General features: G+C 39.4%; 1 protein-coding gene across 3 annotated transcripts in view; it reads right to left on the bottom strand.

Annotated features, from left to right (window-relative positions):
• LOC128737940 (sex determination protein fruitless) overlaps positions 1–23,862 on the bottom strand; it is a 160,723-nt gene extending 136,861 nt beyond the window's left edge. Inside the window, exon 1 of one of the 3 annotated variants that reach the window (XM_053832722.1) lies at positions 23,388–23,862. Coding sequence is in view for 1 of the 3 variants with exons in the window: in XM_053832718.1 (XP_053688693.1) it covers positions 470–486 (17 nt within the window). In the remaining 2 variants the exon portion in view is untranslated. Of the gene's footprint in view, positions 1–469; positions 698–23,387 lie in introns of those variants that run through there. The other 2 variants (XM_053832723.1, XM_053832718.1) reach the window with 2 other exon arrangements.
• Between the last annotated feature and the right edge of the window lie 242 nt (positions 23,863–24,104).

Below are 24,104 nucleotides of genomic sequence, written 5' to 3' on the forward strand. Positions count from 1 at the left end.
TTCAATATTACAGTTAATGTGAGTAAGTATACGAATCTCGATGTACTCAATATTACTCACGAATAATTGAGTATGAATCGTTGTGGATGTTCTTGAAGGTAGTGTAACAATAATAGGAAAAAGCTTCGAACAGTAAAAAAAAGTTAATAAAGTCCGCAATTGATGTTTATAGTAACATATCAATTAAAAATGCAGTAATTTCTCTTGACGTAGGAATAAAACTTGAACAGCAGTACTATAAAACACAAAATTATAGTAACATTTGGCGTATCTCAGCACACTGCTATCAATCTCAATGCAATGCAAATAAATTCAAGGTCAACTATTGGATCAGTAGACTAGATGAAGTATTGCGGATGAAGGGTGTAACTGCAAACACTCGTTACCGTAAAGCATAAAATACGCTCTTATCGTTTACGGTAGTACATGTTATTCAGTCTGTTATTATTCCACAATCTCTTAGACTTACATGATTTTTTTGCGCATCCTTAGCTAAGAAACTATGAAAATGAATGAACACTGATAGAAAAATATTAACGTACTAGAAAGCTCACGCGGAAAAGCAAGACTAAGCCTGCGAAAGTTCTTCATGCATAGTGCAAAGCACGGCCCTTAAAACAGCAGAACAAGCAGGAATACGTATAAGAAAATTAAATAAAACCTCCAAGGTACGACTAGGCGACACGTCAAAACATTTGTTGTGCAGTGTAAAGCAAACGTGGTGTAAACTGTAATAAAGTGGTTGGTTATACTAAGTACGACCTTAATATACAATTGAACATTGCACATTACTAGCTTCGATAGGTACGACCACAAAGACTTGTTTTTTATAATAATCTGTGATCTAGAGTTGCAAGCGATGTCGCACCATACACAGTGCAATACAAACAGCCGGCGTCAAATATAAATAATGAGAAATAGTACAGTAATGAGGTACAATAACAAGATACTACGCTAATCAACAAAAGGCGTATCAAAACGGCAAACCCCGCATGAATAAAGACAGTGAGATAGAAAAACTGGAAAGTTAAAGCAATAACACCATCATTTCCGAAAAAAGTAAAAATATACAAAAAAACTTAGTCCAGTATAGTTGGAGAAATTTGAAACCAAGTTAGTTGCATATTAGACTGGTTCATACTCTGACTAAAGTTAAAACCCGTCAATTTATATATGGAAAATTACTTCTTTTCAATTTAATATTTACGAAATTAAAGAAATTTTGACTCAATTCGACTTTATTTTAACTTAAGCAACGCCGGATAGCATCCAATACCGGAGACTTATGACCAGTTTGATACCTTTGACTCGATTTAGTCACTAATGAATTACTAGCATAGTAGCGCCCGTAATTACAAAAGATACAGCAAAATGGTAGATAATAATTAGTTCTACAAATGCTCCATATATCACTTTGCCAAATTTTGCTCGGCTGGGACGTCACTGTCAAACGAATCAAAATTGAGTCAAAGTGATCGAACCATCCCTGATGACTTTCATAGTTCAAATGGTGCATCTTAGTAGCTAATATGATAAAAAAAGACAAAAAATTAGCATGCGTGATTGTATATATCAGAACCATTCATGAAAACTCAGACTTGTTTATTTTTATCTATCGCTGATCGAATTGTTATGTTTCGGCTAAGTTTAGAATCACTATCCCGTCCCCCAGTACCGGACAGCAAAATACTTTACTAGATTCAGTCAAATTCTTGAATGAAATCAAGATTTTACAAAAAAAACAGAGATTGAGAAGAAAGAAGACATCACTTATACCGAACCGGTTATCGTAAATATGAAAAAAGAAGTGAACTAGTTAACAGACGAGCTTCGATGTAGTGCATAAAAACTGTTGATTTGTATTCTAGGCAATCTTTCAAACATCTTTAGTCAACAAGTATGCAAGCAATAAGAAATTATAAACATTTTAACATGTATTTTACAGAAATATAAGCCATAAGTGTCCGGTACTGCGAGACAAAATTTTTAAGTAAATGGTTCATAAGTGATGCATACGTGTAACCTATTGGAAAATAGTCTTCTAAATTACTCTGCCAGGGATTAAAAAAGTGACGTTATGCTTAGTGTTGATTTTATATGTCAAATATAAAAATCTTAAGGTGTCCGGTACTGGGGGATTTCCTCTTGCTTACTACCGTCATCCGGGGATACTTGCAACACCTCTGCGCATCACGCTTTTGACAGCTCTAACGCATTTATTTGTTACCATAACCAATTATAATAGTCAATCCCGTTTCAAAGAAGGGATGTTTCCCTGTCATTTAGTCAAGTTTAATCCTTAATATCATTGATTTACGATTGGAATTACCGATTACCGCCCAGCTAGCTTCGAGGTACGATGCTGGTCTAACAAGCCAGTCGTCGTATGTTCGAATCTCGGCTAGGCGGTGCTTGCTAGTTAGAGTCAGTAGGATTGTTGCACTGGCCCCGTAATTTTCCTGTACTCTAATACCAGAGACAGACATACAATTGTACCAGCGTTGTACCTGTACAATTGTATGTCTGCCAGCGTTGTACCTGTACAATTGTATGTCTGTCACCGTGTACAACGATAGAATCATGCAAGCAAAGTGGTACAACGGTGGTTTCTGTACCTACCTCTTTCACCGTTGTACGAAGCTACAACTGCTCGATTTTTACTGCGCGCAGCGCCAATGACTGATAGTTGTGATAACAAAAACTAAGCAGAATTTTAAATTAATTATTATTTTGCAAGATTTTGGCAAAGATTTAACGCTAAACGCTCGGCATCTTGAAATTTGTGTTTACATTTCGTGAATAAGAACAAAAACCAACGCTTAGACCATGCAATTAGCGAATATCAGTGATGAGCACAACCACGTACAACGTACAGCAGTATGTCTGTCACCCTTCCGTTGTACATGTACAACGCTGTACACGTACAACGCTGGTACAATTGTATGTCTGTCTAGGGTATAACAGCCGGCTGCGAAGTCTGTCGATAAAGAAGGGTAATGTCTAAAGACGGTATAAACCCATGGCTTTGCTTTACGATTGGAAAGTGATTTCACTTTCAGAGTAGGAAAAAGGGGGTGCAAAGTTGTGTCAGTTCATTAATATGAAAATTTTTTTTTGTTAAGTTCCTGTCCACAAATAGTGCATCATGTCAGCTAACAAATAGCAACTTTGAGTTTTGTTCATGTTTTGAGCTTAAAGAAGAAACGATGAATTCGTGTTGTTACTTCCAATATGGCGTGGCTTGCAGCACTTGCAAAATAGTTAATTATCGTAATGGACAGTTCCGATTAGTTATTATTATTACTTACGTAATGGACAGTTCAAATGGAATTTTCAAAAAGGGACATCGAATGGAGTGTAAAAACTATCGAGGAATTACATTGCTCAATTCTGCCTACAAGGTGCTTTCCCGTATCCTGTTCTGCAGACTGAGACCGTTAGCGGAGTCCTTCGTCGGCGAGTACCAAGCTGGTTTTCGTGAGGGTCGCTTCACGACGGATCAGATGTTTACCCTGCGCCAGTTGCTAGACAAGTTCCGGGAGTACAACTTGCAGACACACCATCTGTTTGTGGACTTTAAAGCGGCGTACGATTCAGTTAAACGAAATGAGCTGTGGCAGATAATGCTAGAACATGGTTTTCCGACGAAACTAGTTACGCTGATTCGTGCGACGCTGGATGAATCCAAATCATGCGTTAGAATAGCGGGTGAGACCTCAGCTGCTTTCGTGACGTTGGATGGACTGAAGCAAGGGGACGCACTCTCTAACCTGCTATTCAACATTGCCTTGGAAGGTGCATTACGAAGAGCAAACGTGGAAAGGAATGGAACTATCATCACGAAATCTCACATGCTTCTTGGTTTTGCGGATGACGTCGATATCATCGGAATCAACCGTAGAAGAGGCCTTTAGGCCCTTTAAAAGGGAAGCTGCGAGATTGGGACTTACCATTAATACCGCCAAAACGAAGTACATGGTTGCTGGTAGGGAACGTGGGAGCTCAAGTGGTGTTGGTGCCGAGGTGGAGTTAGATGGGGAACGATATGAAGTAGTGGAGGAATTTATATACCTTGGTACACTCGTGACATGTGACAACGATGTAAGCCGCGAAGTGAAACGACGAGTTGCAGCCGCGAATCGGGCTTTCTACGGATTACGTAGCCAGCTGAAGTCCCGTAGCTTGCAAATTCGCACAAAACTGGCGCTCTACAGAACACTAATCCTCCCGGTGGCCCTTTACGGACACGAATCATGGACGCTAAAGGAAGCTGATCGGCGAGTGCTTGGGGTTTTGAGCGTAAAATTCTGCGATCTATACTTGGTGGCAAAATGGAAAATGGAGTGTGGCGCAGACGCATGAATCACGAGCTGTACCAAGTATACAAATATGCTGATATAGTGACGGTGGTGCAATGTGGCAGGCTGCGGTGGGCTGGACACGTGGCCAGAATGCCCGATGAAAGAGTAACCAAAACTATTTTCAGCAGAGAACCAGGAAGAGGCCGTAGACTCCGAGGCAGACCCCGCACCCGGTGGGTGTGTGCTGTCGAAGACGATGCACGTTCAGCTGGTGTTCGTGGGGATTGGAGAACGGCAGCCCAGAACCGACGGTACTGGAGAACTATAATTCGGAACTATAAACGGTAATTCGGGGTTCGCCTATATGCTGCATTTTCACCGGAAATCTTAAATTGGAAAGCAAAACATGCTTCTAGTGTCTCTTGCTTTACTGCAAATACACACAAAATATTAAAAAATAGTCATTCGTGACGATTTGTGATGTAGGGGGAGGGGAGGGGGTATGAAGTTGTGTGCACATGAAAAAAAAGTTCAAATAGAAAATTTATTCAGGGAATTATAACTTAGCTTTCATTTTAAAATACAACTATTGAAGTCTTCTGTAAAATTAACGTAATTGTTAAATTTTTTGAATGACAACTTTTTATTTTCAATATATCTGTGTGAGCAAGAGTCATTATCCAGCACTCTATAATAAACTAAACAACAACAACAAGACTCATTAATTCTTCTAGTGTGAACTTTCTATTAAGGCTTTGTTTATGAATGGCAAGCGACAGAGAGAAACGTCTGTCACACCCTCTCCGTCTCACAAACAGGCAAATTTTAAAGCAGTCTGTGTTATATACTCATCGGCAATCTAAATACATTATTGGAAAAATCTCAAAACAAGCTATATTACTGATAAATCCCTACTTGATTACTTAAAAAGTAATAAAGTTAGGGTCATTTACGTAGAAAAATATGCATTGAAATTTTAGATCACATAAAAAAATGAATTACATAAAAACAGACGATCTTAATAAAAAAAATCTCAATTTCAATTAACTATTACAAAATTTTAACGCCCAATTAATACTAGCACTATCACCTTCTCCGAGTAATACCATATCTGACGATGTTTGGCGAATATTGCACTTCTTTGCTCAAAACTGTGGGATCGGACTCTGACAACAAGCGCTTTCTAAACTTTGTTTAACCATATTTAAGCGCGTTACAAGATGGCATTTTCCGCCGGTGTTTGGTATGAAACACAACACACTTTCATACATTTTCAATAGTTATCTTAAGGATTGCACTACTTGCAAATTAGTTCATTGCACCACGAAAAAATATGATAAAATTGTACATTCGACCTTCAAATGGTTGTAACCACTGATAGTAAAAAAAGCAAAGCCATGGGTATAAACGTCCTTAAGAACTTGACCCTTCTTTATCGACAGACTTAGAGTACAGGAGAATTACGGGACTAGTGCAAAGATCCTATCGACTCTATAGCAGCACTGCCCAGTCAAGATTCGAACAGACGACGATTGTTCTTTCCGTTGGTCGTTAGAGGTAGTTTAAAAATAACTTCTTGGTGCCGAATTGAAATTGGCGTAATTTATATCTAAAAATTATTTACTTGGTCGAATTATTCTGATAGGGCAGATTGATAATAGGTAACTTAATATAAAAATTTTCCGATATTATGCAAATCTTATTTACTTGTTCCTTTCGAGAAATGCTGAACCCATATGTTTTATTTACGTTTTTTTGTTATATGGACGTTATCTCTGCGACCAATATTTTCAACTAAAGCCTAAGGACTGTATCGAAAAGTCTTTAGCAACATCTATTCGTGAATAAAAATGAAATACGATTATTATTTCAATTTTTGTTTTCGGTTTATCGAAGCTTAGTACAACTTGACACAATAACATGACTTACATTAGTTAAAATATTAGGTTCTAAAAAATAAGCGCACTTTTGATGAAACTCCTCTCAGCAAATTCTGCACACTAGCTTTTGTGCATTTCCTGGATGCTGCTGTTCTATTTTTCTTGCATTCCTCCATGCTTTGGGAAACTGTTCCTTCCCTCCTGAAGATCCTCTTCACAATCGACCAGTAACGTTCAATTGGTCAGAGCCCTGGACAATTTGGTGGATTGATGTTTTTCTCGACGAATTGGATATTATTGTCTGAAAGGCACTGTAGTACAGGCTTAGTGCAATGTACAGATGTCAAATTCGGCCAAAAGAGAGGGGGAGACTGAAACTGTTCGTAGAAGGACCACAATATTTTTTATAATTATTCATCTTTGTAAATTTGAGCATTTATTGCACACTTTGTGAAGAAAATACGCATCGCAGACCGCAAGTACAAAACGCATGCCATAATCAATCCTTCTGTCCAAACTTTTACAGCGCAATCGTACTGTCGGTATCGTCCACCACCTCGTCCGTCGATTTGGTGTAAAATTTTGGCCCAGGAAGCGTTTTTGAATCCTGTTTGACGTAAGTTTTGTCGTCCATATAGATGCACTTGTTGCAGTTGTCTATTATCCGTTTATAGTTACCGTACCCTTATTTAGGCTCGAGATTGTTACTCTCCGGATTTCTTAGATGCCTTATGATACTTGTATGTCTTTACGGAGTTCCTGACCTTGATTCACTGAATTATCGCAATGCTTCTTTTAAGTATTTTAGCCAAATAAGACGTTGTTACCAATCGGTGTCGTTTAATATGAGTTATTACTTCAGAATCTACCGGGGGCTAACTGGAACCAGATTTTCTTCCGGACCAAGGCAGATCCTTCAAGGATAACTCTTCTTTATTTATCGATGATATTTTTGCGCTTGCGTGGTGCAGTGTTACCAGGTCGATAGACCATTTTCCCGCTGCCCAGAAGTTGATTTCCCGCTGAAATCCCGCTGTCTAGAGTCTATTTCCCGCTAGAAATCCCGCTGAATAAAAAGTTATATTATTCTTTCGTTTCTGGTTCAGATTAAAGAATAAAGATAATTTATTCTAGTAAACATGCATTTGAAAAAAGATGATCTGCTGAAACTGAGAGTTTAAAACTAAATGTACATTGTGCAACTTTTCTGCATTCATGTTGACGAACTTTTTGAGTTCAGCAGCAGCCGAATTCCGGATTCGGAAGAAGAGAAATTTTCAAAAGGATTTTTGGAAATTTCTTATTTTGGAATTCCAGTGAAATGCCTTAAGAAAATCTTTGACGTTTAAAAAAGAAAATGAGATTTTCTGACACGAAAAATCTCGAAGAGATTAAAAATCTCGAGGCGATTAATAATCTCTTACTTTTTTAAACGTCAAATATTTTCTTAATGAATTTCACCGGAATTCCAAAATAAGAAACTTTGAAAATCTATTCGCAAGTTTTTTGTTTGAAATTTGGCGGCAGTACAATGTTATGAAACATTTTGGTTATTATAGATGAATTCAAAGGTTACAAAAACTAATGGATGATTTTTTCAACGTCTAATTGGGAGAAATTATAGAGAAGCTCCTGAAGTCATCTAGCGGAAACAAAAACAAAGCTACATTTTTTCTTTCCACAGACATTATAATTTTCTCTCTCTCTCTCTTTAGTTGCTCGGAATGCGGTAAAAAGATAAGATAATTATTGGTAGAGGAGGAGATTCTAAGAATTTCTTTTTTTTAAAGAGATTTTTGGGAAATTTTCTGAAAGCACCGGAATTCGGCTACAGGTAAGGGAAAAAGCAATATTTTCTTGTTATTGCGTACATAATATATTACGTTTATTACAAAATTTCGTGCACGGACAAAAATTATAAGATTAAGGAGTCTAAAACACGTACTAAAATTTCGAAAGTCAAATTTTTTTTCTGTGTCTAGCTATGTAAAAACCATGAAAGTTTCAGCATCGCTGGGAAATTGATTTAATTGTTCAACCACCACCATGTTAGGTTTTCGGTGAGAATGGAAGAAATGTTTCCAATATTTATAAGATACACAAAAATCAAAACTATCTGTAAAGCGCATCGGCTCTTCGTTCTCATTGATATTTTGTTCAAGCAGCACTTTATGCCTACCACAGCAAAGCAAAGCCTAGGTGCTACATCCTGTTATCAAAACTTGACCTGTGTTTATGCCACAGAGCTTGCAATTAGCTGTTAGAGTTAGAGAGTGTGGAGCTAGTGCTACGATCCTATTGACTCTCTCAGCCTCTCCCAGCCAAGATTTGAGCATACGACAACTCACAACTGGTTTATTAGATAAGCACTGTACCTTGAGGCCAACTGGAAGGCTTCTCGCCTACCAAATATCGCTAAATCGAGATCCCGCTAAAATCCCGCTGAGTCATTTAAGAAAACCGCTAGATTCCCGCTAGCCGCTGTTTGGTTCTTAAGTCCCGCTGTCCGAGTTGAAATCCCGCTAAATCTAGCGGGAGAACCGCTGATCTGACATCACTGGCGTGGTGCACTTTAAACCGTTTTGCCATTTGGTTGATAAAAAACACCGTTTTCAGTGCACCAAAAGTGCAAAATTTTTTTCCTGATTTCAAGATCAGTCCTAGGCATAGCGAAAAGTAAAAAAATAATGGAAACAAATCGATTGCACAACTCTCTTTAGATATTTAATCAAACTTTTGCTTGCACGCACATAAAAATTACTTCACCCATTTTTGAGTAAAATCATTTTAAAAGTTGCTAATTACTTTTCGATACAGTCCTTAGCTAAAAGCAAATTTGGACGCCCCTTGTGCGTCACCGGCCCGGCACGCCCCTTGTGATAGGAACTGGAATTATTTGACATAAATTTGTTTACATGTTTATGAAGAACTGGTGCAAGTTTCGTGAAAATATTCCACCACATTGCGGACCAGCACAGAATAAAACTCGAAAGAAACTCGAAAGTTCTTCAAGAGTGTGTTCTCGAACATTCATCCTTCTCATACGCCGGATGAACATCGGGATTGGCTGACCGGCATAGCGCATTACAACATCTATCTGCCACACTTGATCGTGTCCATCGAGGATGTGTCCTGGTCCAGACAGTCTGCCACCATCGCTCATTAAACAATTTGCCACATCCCTCGCTACACCCGTGTCAATCATCTTCAATCGTTCACTAGATTGTGGTATTTTTCCAACGATGTGGAAAGTCGTGTCCATCACTCCTATACACAAGACTGGAAATGTCCACGACATTGAGAACTATCGCGGAATTTCAATTCTGAGCTGTCTCCCCAAGGTTCTTGAAAAGATGGTCTACGATGTTGTGTATCATGCAGTACACCCAATAATTTCGGAACACCAACACGGTTTTATGAGAAAACGGTCTACAGCCACGAATTTGATGGTATTCGTCAACTCACTGATCACGAGCATTGAAAAAAGAAGACAGGTCGATGCGATATACATCGACTTCAGCAAGGCATTCGACAAAGTTCCACACGCACTGGCAGTTGAAAAAATGCGGTGTATGGGGTTACCAACCTGGGTAACACAGTGGATCCAATCATACCTTACCGAACGCTCTGCTTTTGTCAGCATCAATGGTACTAATTCGGCTTGTTTCGAGGTGCCATCCGGTGTGCCTCAAGGCAGTCATCTAGGACCCTTGATATTTGTACTTTTTGTTAACGAGCTGTGCAGTCTTTTGAGCTGTTCTAAACTTATGTTCGCAGACGACTTAAAGATATTCCGTGAAATTAAGTCCGCACTTGATGGGTGCGCTCTTCAAGGCGATATTAATTCTCTCTCACGATGGTGCACTCTGAACGGCATGGAAGTTAACCTCACGAAATGTTGCGTCATATCTTTTAGCCGCCTACGTGACCCCCTACAAAACGATTACACTATCGGGCAAAACCATTTACGTCGAGTACAGACTATTAAGGATTTGGGCGTTACTATTGATTGTAAAACCAGGTTCAATGATCGCATCTCTACAATAACAGCTAAGGCTTTCGCAGTTCTAAGTTTCGTGAAAAGAAACACTAAAGCATTCCAGGATATATACGCACTTAAATCGTTGTACTGTGCACTTGTCCTCAGCATTCTGGAATACGCTGTTCTTGTATGGGCTCCATACCATGCTGTTCATATCAATAGATTAGAGGCTATCCAAAAAAAAATTCCTGAGATACGCTCTGCGTTTTCTGCCCTGGGATGATCCTATAAATCTACCAGCCTATGGGGAACGCTGTAAACTGATCGACCTGCATTCGTTAGCTGCGAGACGGAAATTATTGCAAAAACTTTTTGTTTTCGGACTACTAAACGGAGATGTTGATTGCAGCTCTCTTTTAAACCAAGTGAACATCCGTGTCCCCCGAAGGCAACTCCGGAATCATTCCCTTCTGTGGCAGCCTTCTCATCGTACAAACTACGGGTGCAACGAACCTTGGGCCATGTGCTGCCGTGTCTTCAATGATTCTTCAGTGTACGATTTCAACATTAGCAAAACTATTTATAAGCGTAGGATACAACTATTAGACTAAAACAAATTGTCTGTACAACTCTAAGTTGAAGATAATAATATAAAATATAAATAATTTGTATCGGTAGATGGGTAGGACACGTCAAGACATAAAAAACTCTTACTGTTTTAAGTTTGCTGCATCAAGTTTATACGTGGAAGAATGCTTGAAGAAACGAATTTTGTCATTCGTTTGTAAACATAAGGGTAACGTTATATTCTGGTCTGATTTAGCTAGCTGCCACTACTCTAAAGTGGTGCTAGAGTGGTATGCAGCTAATGATGTCGATTTTGTGCCAAAAGTGATGAATCCTCCAAATCCAGAGTTTCGACCCATTGAAAAATTTTGGACAATTGTGAAATTTGTTTATTGATTTATTTATTATGCTGATTCGATCGCATCTTCAACTGTGTAGGGTATGATGAAAAGTTCGAGATGTTATCAGAACCAGAGAAATGCAATAACAGCTGAATAAAAATACTACAATCCAGTCATTTGTGGGTTTTTCTGTAACACTTCAATCATTGTTCATGCGTCCAAATTTACTTTTAGCCAGGCTTTAGAAATAAGCAATTCGTAAAAATCAGGGGTTATGTACAATACACGACCGCATAGGTGACGTAGGACTACATAAGTCCCTTTTTGACGATAGTGGCATGTATCATGCATGTAATAATACGATTCTTCGTGTATACATGCTACATGCGTTGTATGTAACCTTTATCAAAATAATAACATTGTATACATTCAATCTTCAATATATTTCAGAGATATTTTCAATGAAACGGCAAATAAGCGCATTTATACAGAATCATGTTATAACCGAACACTACAGCTGTAGCGCACTTTTCCAGCACAGATATCAAATTCGTTTAGGCTTATTCGTCTCGCCGTAAATAATTTGCGATTTGTTGTGACAAGGAACTTTTGTCACTTTTTCTGGCGCACTTCCCTAATACAGACATCAAATTGGTCTAGGTTTATCGCCGTCCCAAGAAATCTTGTTGGGACAAGGAGACCTTAACATTTTTTATGGCGCACTTCCCCAACACAGACATGAGATTGGTCTAGGTTAATCGTGACGCGTAAATCTTGTTGAAATGGGAAGACTTCGTCACTTTTCTGGTGTATTTCCCAAGCACAGATCAAATTGGTCTAGGTTCAATCGTCACAAAGATCTTCGTCTTGTTGGGACGGGGATCCTGCCACCTTTTTTCTAAAAGCACGTTAAAACTTCTATGACGTCTTTTCCAACCATACATGAAGCCAGGATTTCTATTTGAACAGTGCTTTATTATTTTCAATTTTTCAATAGTGAAATCTCAAGAATTGGGTCGCCGCGTAGAAGATTTGCCGATCGATTAGTGTTAAAATATAGAGAATCGATTAGGAAATTGCTAAGCTATAAGAGTTTAGAACCTGACTATTTTTCGAGATAGATTTTTTAGAATGACCTGAACCTGACCGTAGCTACAAGCTACGTAGCCGTACTTCAAAAACAGCCAAAATAAAATAACTATAGATTACAAAAGGGAAGGGTATATCACTAGTAAACAAACCGCAGCTAAAAGATGCATACAAATTACAATAGATACAATTAATTTCACTTTGCCAACACTGCCGTATAGGTTGCGCGTAAATAAACTAAGAATACATATAAGCATGATTTGAACAGTTGGCAAAAAACGTGCTTTTCCTTTTATTTTCAGACACTATTCTTTTTATTTGAAGTTATTTCATCATGTGTTCGTAAGTATTTGTTGAGTGGTACTTAATGGTAACCTGCTGATAGTTATCTGAATGGTGCGGCACTCATACACAAATATAACACAATCATACAAATATCTTCAAATCAACATATATCGTGCCTTTTTATATAGTTCCGAAGATATGTAATATGTAAAAAATCAGCCAAATAATCGGTCAGACGAAAAAATAAACATGTGAATAAAAACAAAACTGATAATGTATTCCTCACACAGCATATTACGGTGCGCTAGAAAAAAAAGTGGCTATCGCGCCGTTTTTCAACTTTCCTTCAGTTTTAAACAACTCCCGGTCGTATTTCGAATACATTCACATACACCTTCTGTTGGTAGAAGGAAAATACTAGTATATGTGGAGCAAAAGTTGATTTCCAGACCATGTTGCTAGGTTTTCCTACTACCCACCGCCTATAACACCCTTACTGCTATTTCTATTCTTATGGCGGCTGGTGATGAATGCTTAAAATGTCGGATAAAATGTACAAGCAAAATTAAAAGTTTCGTTAGTACCCTAACAAGCCATTAAGATTTTAGCGAAGATATCGAAAAAAATTACTGTTTTTGCAATCATTCGTAAATCTTTGTGTTATATACATTAAATTCGTTTCCATTGCTGATTCTTTGCTAAAATTGTATCCGCAAAATGAAAATGAAATATCGATTTTTGCTTGCTTTTTTCATTATCTCTTCTGCTCTTCTTTCCTTTTCTTGCTTGTACAACCATTCTGATAGCCTGGCAATCCGCATGCTGTTTCTGTTTCGCTTCTCTTTCTAGTCTCTATTTTCTCCCTTTCTCTCTAGAATCTTCCGTTTTACTGTGTCGTATATTGTGTGCGTCGTGCTCCGACTAATTCCCGTTCCACCCCACTCAACACTCTGTTGCTGTACTATATTTCACACTACGTACGTAGAAACCATCAAAGTGTAATTCTCTCAATTCATCAGATATATGCGATGCTTCTAAATTTAATATACAGGCAGGAAAACCTTAGAATGGTTTTGTAAAAACTAAAAAAAATTATAACAGACAAAACCAGAAATATTCAATTGTACAGCTCGACTAAAACACTATAAATTGGCAAAAATTACTAGAAATATAGGCATACCGTGAGCAAACAATATCATCGGAATTATCAACGTCAAGGGAACAAATCTCGCCTGACTTTTGATTTAGTCCAATGTAACAATTTCATCATATAGAGAGAAACGACGGTAGACGGTCGGTGGTTTCTACAGTAGACGGAGGAAGAGGCACAATTTGTGTTTAATAACCCAACCCATGTCGTTAGCTTAATAAGGGGGGTTGCGCAGTCTCCTTTTGTCCAGCGCCCCTATGGTTCAAAGGTACAAGTACCAGCGAGCCACATGCCCTGGCGGGTGTTATGGGTTCGTATCCGGTTATAATCTCGTTAACAAATTTTGTTAACAAAAGAGATAAAATTCCACCTGTTGTGGTATATGTTACCGAATTTCAAAGTTTTCGAAAGGAGCTGTCTTTACGTGTTCCTACAGCTAAAGTAAATTATCAAATCGGCCGTAGAGGCGAATGTCGCATGCTGGCCGAAACTGAAAACTCCTCTGATTTACTCATTCAGTATTCAACTGAAAAGTTGTATAAATTTTATACATTTGCCAGCCGGAATGAAAGACCATTCAAGGCTGTGTTAAAAGGTCTCGCAAACGATCAAACCGTCGATGAGGTCAAAGTAGAATTATCAGATTAGAAAGAGGATCCTGAAAGAGTTCCGTCTAGAATTTGTGGTGCCTTTTGCGCGCTTGTTCAATGTGTCAGCTACTGGCCATTTTCTGGAAAATCTCGCACATCACTCCAATACATAAGAAAGGGGCTAGAGACGATGTGGAAAATTATCGTGGGGTTGCTATCCAATCAGCTATTCCGAAGCTTTTCGAGTCGTTAATTTACAGTCGCCTTTACATTGTCGTACCCGTAGTTAACCCGGTTAACCCGTAGTTAACCGTATTTCTCCTGTGCAACATGGCTTCCTGAAAAAATCAGTTGTTACAAACCTCTGTGAATTCAGCTCTACAGTTACACATCACATTTCAAAAGGATTTCAAGTGGATTGTATATATATACAGATATGAGCAAAGCATTTGATGCAGTCGACATTAATAGTATCTTGGAGGCTGTTAAAGAATTCGGCGTTCGTGACTCGTTGTACAAGTACAATTTGTAAAAACTCGTGGGTGCAAATCTCATTCGTTTACAATGCATTCAAAATTACCACAAGACAGTCACTTAGGACCATTGCTATTCGTGCTTCTGATGAACAAATTGTCAGATGTTATCTCCCATGCAACTATGCTGATTTATGCAGATGATGTGAAAATCTTGTTTCCAATCAAGTCTATTGATGATTGCCAGAAATTACAGCTCGACTTAGGTCATGTGGGAACGTACTGCGAAAACCGTGGATTGAAAATAAACACGAATAAGTGCTCTTTTCTAACTTTCACCAGAAAAGCAAATCCTGTGATCTTTGATTACGCATGCCGAAGCAATGTTGTTCCGCGAGTTGAATTTGTCCGTGACCTAGTGTCCGAAGATCTCGATGACCCTCATGCAGTACTAGCGATCTACAAAGGCCTCGTCAGAAGCAAGGTCGATTTCGCTAGCGTTATTTGACGCCCGCAGTATATAACGCACATACACCGTATCGAAGGCATTCAGAAAAGATTTGTAAGATTCGCTCTCAGGAATCTCGGATGGAACGGAGAACTACTACCGCCTTATCACGATCTCTGTTCGTTAGTGGATATTGATACGGTTCATTCGAGGCATAAGGTAGCCGATATCATATTCATCATGAACATTCTCTCAGAACGAACTAACAGCCAAGCTCTGACCAGTCGACTAATATTTAATGATAGTGCAGTCACGCTCCGACGACGTAGGATTTTTGATCCACCTTTTAGGTCTAAAAATTACTCACAGCACGAACCGACTTCTTGAACGCCATCAATGCATTGCAACATATTATAACCATTGGCTCGAGCTCAGATGTAATAAAACATAGACTCAGTTTATACTTTAGAGGACAATTACGATAAATCTAGTACTTTTAATTTTAAGACAATTGTAATTTTGTTCGTGTTGAAATTTATTTATTTGTAAATCTATGTTGTAGTATAGATTTAAGAATGGGTAAAGGGCTTAAAACCTATATTCGAAATACAAATCAAGAATTACTTGGCGTTTCCCCTACCCAAGTAATTCCAATGAAGAAGAAACATCAAATTCGGGAAACCGTGGGCATTTCCCAGCAATTTTATCTGGTTCATTTTAACCGAAATCAGGTAAACAGTTTAAAATTTTTAGAAAGGGTGTGTTTTATTTTACGTGCGTGTAAAGTGGGAACTTCACAAAAAGTTTGGAGGAAATATTCCTCATTTAAAAATACGCTTCAATATCCTAGCACCATGTATGACAAAAGGTGTGGGTACTGGTTTTTGGTATTCTCGTTCTTTCTCTGCTTCTTTCGTATGCGTACAGCTTTTCCCCAAACAATGCGGATTCAAGATAAGAACGTTTCCAAAATTAATGACTCTATTGCATCTATTCTTACAAGATCTTTAAAGTATCTCTATCGCTTGTCTATACTATTCCAGCTAGCACTGTAAGCAAAGAGCGGCGAATGCCTGTCATTTCTATACTGTGACATTTTCTGTGACTGATCACAGTGCAAATAAGAATGTTTGCTTATTATCATGTACGTATTCGAGTTAGTTTCAACGTATCAAGAGATAGGCTCATTTGATGCAGAAACAATACGAAGCGACGGTATTGGCTGGAATTCTGACATGACACTGCATACTGGCGAACGTATGGAAAAAATGTAACCGATTCTGTGCCTGAGTGACATTAAAAAACCAATACGATGGAGCTGTTTTTTTGTGTGTGTGGATATTATCACTACGACCACCATTTTGATCTATTGTGATCTTATCCAGGTGTTGTTCCGCACTTCGTTGTTATTGCAGTATCGCTATAGAGTGAGCGAACTGCTTATTATCCGTGCTTAAAGTGTCGGTGTGTTTTCACCCCTTTTTCCCTCTACGCTTGTTACCACTTTTCAACCAATCTAGCTCTAGAGCCAGGAAGTGCGGAGACTAGTTACAATTTGTCTTGGACAAGAGGCTTCATTTGCACCTCGAGCAAGTATCATTCTTATAACCAGTCCCAGCTAAAGGCTTCATGGTCGGTAAAGCAGAGTTCAGCGCAGAGTGCGGGTGTGTATGTGTGTATGTATGTGTTCCTTACTGCTTATGCATTACCAATCTCGTTCCTATAACCAGGAAGCGGAACAAGCTATAATTTGCCCTTAAACAAGAGGCTTCATTCGCACCTCAAAGCAAGTACCACTCTTATAACTTGCCCTGGCAAGAGGCTTTCGTTGTTAGTAAATGCAGAATGCAGTAGGAAGGATGTGGAGGGGCCTGAGAATAAACCCATGCTCAAGTCACTTAACATCGAATGGCCTGATTCTACTAAGATTCGAACCCACGACCACTCGCTTGTCAAGGCAGACTCGGTAACCTTGCGGCTACAGGGCCCCCCATGGAGCTGGAAGTTCTAATGGTAACTTTTTCAAAAAACACGGGAGGTATCCCGTCGGGTTCGCAGCCCTTGGAGGCATCTAACTTAGTTGAACCTCCTAAAATGACATGTGCTTTGATTTTCTTGATAATGATATCTGTAGTAACTTCTGGGAGGAAATCGAAATATCTGTAATCCCGATCTGTTTCCAAAAAAGCAGTATAAGTTCCTTGAAAGATAGTTGAAAATAGATTGCAAATTTCATCTGGGTTAATACCAACCGTTCCGTTGAGATACATTTCTGTTGGATAATTGTTCGATTTGAATTTAATTTTAATGTAATTAAAAAAATTTTAGAATAACGTTTTAATTCATTTTCATTTTTTTTATATAAAGTTCATTTAATAATTTGTCCCTACGATAAAACTGAACCTTGTCGTGGTGTAGGGCTTTTTAACTAATCAGTAAATGAACAGCGGTCACGTTCAGGGTTGCCACATGCACAGATTATTCTGTGTTTAACAGATATTTGAAAGAAATCGCCTGTACAGAATCTGTATGCACAGAATACAGATTTTCGCCAAATTACACAGATTAAACAGGTTTTTGAGCTTTTACATGAGAGTGAAAGAGACGAAAATAGCCAGCAAAATGACTCTCTATCTCTTTCACTCTCATTGTTTTGCATTGGACAGATTTTTGCACAGATATTTTTCCTCGCCGTACAGATTGTCAGATTTTTTCATCAAAAAACACAGAATTATATGTGGCATCCCTGGTCACGTTTACTTCTGAATGTGGGTATATGTCATAATACTTTTGTGATTTCAAGTGGAAATTGGGGAAAAAATTTACCAAATGTGATTGTTGCGCTGTTCAGAAAGTGCTTTTATTTCGTTTTGAGAATAAGGCCAGCAAGGGGATCTCTGACAATAGATAAATGTTTCTCGGGCTTTTCCCTATCCATCTCAGTTACCACATACATCTCTGAATCCGTCGATTTGATCGGGCTGGCCGGATGATCAGGGTCAATAAGGGGTTGTTAACGGTATAGTAAACTCGATTCGAATGCTGAAGGAGCACTCTACAACGGATCCGGACGGTAATAGGGGTACCAGGACGGCAAGTGGAATATGAAGCCAAGTATTATTATTCCTTATCATAATATATTACATCTAACCCATAATAATAAAATCTCTACTTAGGTTAAGTATCAATACAGTTCCTAAAGTTAAGAACTTGATTAGTAGTGGTCAGAGCGTGAAGTTAAAAGTATAAAAGTGTTTTGATAAGAACGATCGCTAAAAGCAAACTCACTAAGAATAATCTAAAGAGACCGTCCCAACGAAAATAGAAGAGTGCGCAAAGTGTCTATAATGGAAGTGGTAAAGTACAATGGAGGAGCTGTAGTCGTTTAGAGGATGCCAGGTGACGGCCACTGTCTCTTCTCGGCCCTGATATGTCAATTCCATCACACGGAACCGAGTTCAGAGCAGCATAGAGAGAGAGAAAGTAAGCAACCTCCGCTTGCAAGTGGTGGAGTATATAGAAGATAACATAGATGAATTCATGCCATCACTTACTGATACCGTGGGCAGCGCGGACAGAGCCAAAATAAACCATTTCCTACAGAGACTCGGGAACTCCTGCGAATAGGGTGGATAAGAAACCATAGCAGCGGCAGCACACATATACAATAAAAGAATCGATGTATATTTTGAGCATGGACCTATAGTTCATTTTAATGAATGCGCAGCGGCGGCTGGAGTGCTACGTGTAGCGTATCGTATCGCTAACATAAGGGGCAGACACACAATTCGTAACCATTACGATAGCGTGGTACAGAGACTTAATGTCAACCAACGAGGCGCTACTGAGGATAGCAGCTCCAATGAATTCTCCTCTCAGATCCCAGGAGTGGAACAAGCACAACACAACATGGAGATCAGCGCACACCGGATTCTTGCAGACAATGAGGATATCCAAAGCGGGAGTTCGGCAGGCGGTATCAGCCCGTTTGACCCGAAAACTTTCAAGTTCCTATCTTGGAACGTACGCTGATGCTCTGACGAGGAAAAGAGGAGACATTTGGACAAAATATTTTTTCAGGAAGGATATGCCATTGTGGCACTGCAGGAAACCCGGCTTGGCCAATGCACCATCGAGACCCCCAACTACATCTGGTACAATGTCAACACAGACCAGGTCAAGAGTAGGATTAGCGGAAGGACGGCGATCTAGTTGAAATTTTCAACAGAAAAACGATTTTCGTGTCGACATATATCCGAAGTATTACCGGAATAGGTACCAGTGAGTTTGGGAACCTATTCAGATACATACTGTCGCTGCCCAAGGCACTAAGCAAAAACATTATTGTAGCTGGTGATATGAACGTGCACGTAGGAATACAAGACCTTACTGAGACGGAAAAGAGCATCATCGGAAGCAATCTTCACCACAGCACAGTTTCTGCAACTCAAACGGATCAGAGCTAAAGAATTTCACAGCCAGCCGCAACATGAAGGATTACCTCCCTTTCAGCGCCTCTCCGTCGGTTAAAACCACCTGGTCAAACGGGAAAAGTACATCGCAGTTAGACCACATACTTATGACAAAAATGAACTTTCTAAAACTGCCGCGTATTAGAGCATACTTCAAGCCGGCACCGATCAGCGATCACAAGATGGTAGAATGTGTTTTTAAACAGAAGGAAAGCACAAAAACCATAACCCGACCTCTACTTCCAAGTGCCCATAAACAGAACAAGAGCCAATGCGGCACAAAGAGAATGAAATTAGACCTGGAAAAGTTGAAAGACGAAGAGGAAAGGGACAAATACCAGAAAAAACTAGACCAATTCCTTGAAAGAAGTGAGGTAGAGCAAGCAACAGTAGAGCAAAGCTGGGACCGCTTACAGACCGCCATTTCAGGAGCAGCCGCAACAATTTTGCAAAAGTACAACTCTCCACCGACCCCCCGCAAAACAAGCGCATGTAAAGCGGCTTTTTTAGCAAATCAAAAACTCGTGGCGGATAAGAGCTGAAAGGAATAACCAAAATGGCGCGTATCAACAAGCGTAAGGCTTATGAAGAGCACTTTGCAGAAAAGGTCCAAAAATTTCTAGAGAACGTAGAAAACGAGAATGATCTAGCACGAATGGCAAAAACATTCAGGTTTATCAAAACTCATAAGCGGCAAAGAGAAATGAGAAAGAGAAGATTTATAAGTGTACAGCAGTGGCAAAAAAAGGTACAAGATTCGGGCCCCAGCGTTAGCTCTTAGGTAACACTTCTCCCGGAAAACGATGGCAGAGAGGCAGGACCAGAACCAACTTGGGAAGAAATATGCGCAACCATGTGGAAAATGCGCAATAATAGCGTGCCTGGAACAGACAACATAAATAATGAACTGCTGAAGTACGGCTCAAAAAACATGCAGCGGGAAGTAACCGATATGATAAAGCAGGCATTCAGAAGAAACGAGATCTCTGAGGAATGCACAACAACGGTACAGGTATATCCTGGGGGAGGGAGAGATCTTCATCCAGCTTTATTACCGTGGGGATCACGTGCCGAGCAAACCTCCGTAGGGGGTTGTAAGGGACGGGGTACTTTGTGGGGCAGGAAGTAGAAGATGTCTTTATTGCGGAAAGCTGGCGAGGGAAACGGTTTGCAGCGGGCGTAGATGGGGCATGAAATATCAATGCGGGGTGGGGAGGGGACGGGAAATGCGATAATAAAGCTAGACAGTTTGGAGACAGATCATGCGGGATACGGCAGGAAACCCCAAATTTAAATTTAACATCCCACTTCCCCATACAGGTTCCCATCCCAAAAATAGCCACAGCGAAAAACGTCGACGAGTACAGATGCATAACCCCATGCCCGACGGTCTACAAAATTTATGCAAAAATTCTGCTAAACAGACTAAGGAACCAAATGAACCCGATCCCAAGCTATCAGATGGCCTTCCAGGCAAAAAGAAGTGCCTCTGATCAGATATTTGTATTGAGGCGGATACTGGATGAACGCTGGAGGAAAGGATGTTACACAGTTCTAGTCTCAGTGGACGTCAAACAAGCTTTTGACAGAATAGATACCTCAAAAGCGGCAGCCATCTTACAAGATATGGGAGTTACAAATGCACTATCTAATCGAATAACAAAGGCCTGCTTGTTTGAAAGAACTTCAATCCAATGGTTCGGGCAGCGCACGACGGTCATTAACAAAGCTAGAGGAATAAAACAAGGCTGTCATCTAATCCCACAGTTGTTCATTGTAATTCTGCACCACGTGCTGAGATTTATCCAAGACTTCTGGCCAGAACTTCGTTTGGAACAGGGAACGGACATCCGCCTCCCGTGTCTCCTGGGATAAGCGGATGACATCTTATTCTTATCCAACAAAGAGGACGGTGTGGGAAAGCTGCTAGACCTCCTAATCCCCTTTGCTAGCATCAGTAGGTCTGGAAATAAACAAGAAAAAAACAAAAGTGCTTTTCAGGGGCCTCTACTACACCGCAAACACAGCGCCAGATATATCAAGGAAGTTCGGCAATTACGTGCTGTCAGTGGTTACAACGCTGAAGTACCTCGGATTACTCATCACAAGTAAAAAAAAAGTAGTTTAGCAAGGCAGGCAACCACCTCCGAGAGAGTGAGGAAAGCATATAAGGCTTTCTACCACCTATGCAGTTTCCTGAAAAAGCATACGCTAGTGTGGGATACAGTAAAGCGACTGTATCATTACCTCGTCACGCCATTGGCGACGTATGGTCTAGAGGTGTCGACCATCCTCAAGAGAAATCAGAATTCCTTAAGAAGAATGGAGAATGAAATGCTGCTCACACTGAAAGACCTGAGCAAACGGCAAGAGGACACGGAGGAAAGTGCAGACGGAGAAGATTCAGGACGGAACCCTGATACAGAGGATGACATAGCGGACCTCGTCACGCCAAGGACTGGGACAGGAGTGGAAAACGCAAGCAATGCGAACAGAAAATCGCAAGACTCGATCGGATCTAACAGCCCATACATAGCACCTCGTTGGCTAAGCAACTATACAATCAACAATAAAATCAGGGTAGCGAGACTACGATTTTTTGGATACATACTGCGCAGCGAGGACGACGGTATCCTGAAAAAGGTACTGGAGCATAAAATACCAACACAAAAGAAAAGGGGCAGACCGGCGCACTCTTGGAGGAACAACATCAGACAAGATATAGAGAGGAGCGGAATTCCAATTGAAGCGTGGCATAATGTAGCGGGAGACAGATCAAAGTACAAGACTTTGACACAGTCACTATACAAAAACGCACTGGAATCGGAATATGAAATGAGCGAATCAGAAGACAAACAGACTAACTCAATTCCTTCAATGGGTATGAGCAAAGTAATAATCGTAGTTTCTCGATTAGCCACTATCTGTAGGACCACCTACATTCTCGATTGCCTGTTTCAATCTGTTTAGGATAAAACTAGCTAATTTCTGATATGGCGATATGGATTGCTTACCATTTTATTTTAAGAAGAGCTCTGTTTGGGACATTTTTATTAGAAATCGAACGATTTTGGATTTTAATTTTCAAATAAGCTCAAAAGATGTTCAATGGGCTTCAAATCAGGACCGACTGCTGGTGTGTGGTGTTTTGATAACACTAGGAAAATAATTGTACAATATCGATTGCTTGAAAACATCGTAGCGCAGGATGCCTAAGACAATTCCCGCATATAGACCCGAGGCGATTGGGGATGGTTTGATATTAAATGCTCTTTACTGGTTTATACATTTTGCAGACAGCGTAACATTTCAATAAACATTCTTGGGATAAATTATAAACAACAGACAAGAAAAAAGGTTTATAAGATTGTTACACCATTGATCATAATTAAATTTTTATTCGAAATAAAAATACGGACAATAATAAAAATTTAAAATAACAATCACATGTAGAATAGAAGATTGTTATAAAAAAATTATCAACTGCGGATCTTGTAGTATGCACAGTGTGCTTAGGAATCCCAGACCCTTTAGCAGGAATATGTTTTTCAATAAATAAAACGCAAAGAGCGAGAGAGCTGTGTGTTCCATGGAATGAAATTTTGCTCTGTTCTTCGTTTGCTTGTGTGTCTCAATCATTTTTAACAGGGCAAAGGAAAATGTGCGAGGGTTGAAAAACACACCGCGCGATGGGAGTGGGTTTGACGGAAACATGGCCTAAGCAAAATCGAACGAGGACAAAGGAAATCTCTTTATTCGATTTTATATCGTTCAAATCGTTTTTGAAAATTTAATAAACAATTACCTACCTTTTTTAAAAATTCCAATTTATATGAAATTATTCCGCAATTTTTTCGAATTTTCAGACAATTGTCCCAATTACGTCACTAAATACCTTTTTGTTTACACAATTTCATAAACTTAATACACATTGACAATTAACAAGATAAACATTTAACACTTTTTCTCCTTTGAGCGAAATTTATGGCAGCGCTCAGTTTGTCGGTTTTGAATTCTTTTTTTTTCTTTCGTCACTTAAAACTCCGAGCTGGTCACGGCAGTTTTGCACAAGTTTTTCGTTTTTTTCTCCACCAAGCTGGCAGCAGGATAGATGAAAATAAGTCTACTTCGCCATCATTTCCTTCGCACTTTATACACAGTCTTTGACCTTCCCAATACACAGTAGCACAAAAAGTACTAGTTAATGAAAATCCGAGGCGATGCACTAAATTTATTAATTCACAAGTTATTTTTCTCAATCGGCAAGAAAATTTTTGCACTCGCGACTGATTAGATGAATCAAATTCGCTAGACTTCGTATCATTAAACGAGAGAGATTTTGGTGCCTCTTTTCAGCATATATTTGCATCCTCACTGAGTTTCTCTAACATTCGTGTATACCTCGTATATACTATACATTTTTTTTTGTTTTGAGTTTCTCTCTCTTTTTGTTGTGTGTCCGCTTACGAAACAGAAACGACGTACCATAAGTGACAAAATAAAAATGCAACGCACACTGTCGCTGG

This window comes from Sabethes cyaneus, chromosome 2 (assembly GCF_943734655.1).
Source record: "Sabethes cyaneus chromosome 2, idSabCyanKW18_F2, whole genome shotgun sequence".
NCBI lineage: Eukaryota > Metazoa > Arthropoda > Insecta > Diptera > Culicidae > Sabethes > Sabethes cyaneus.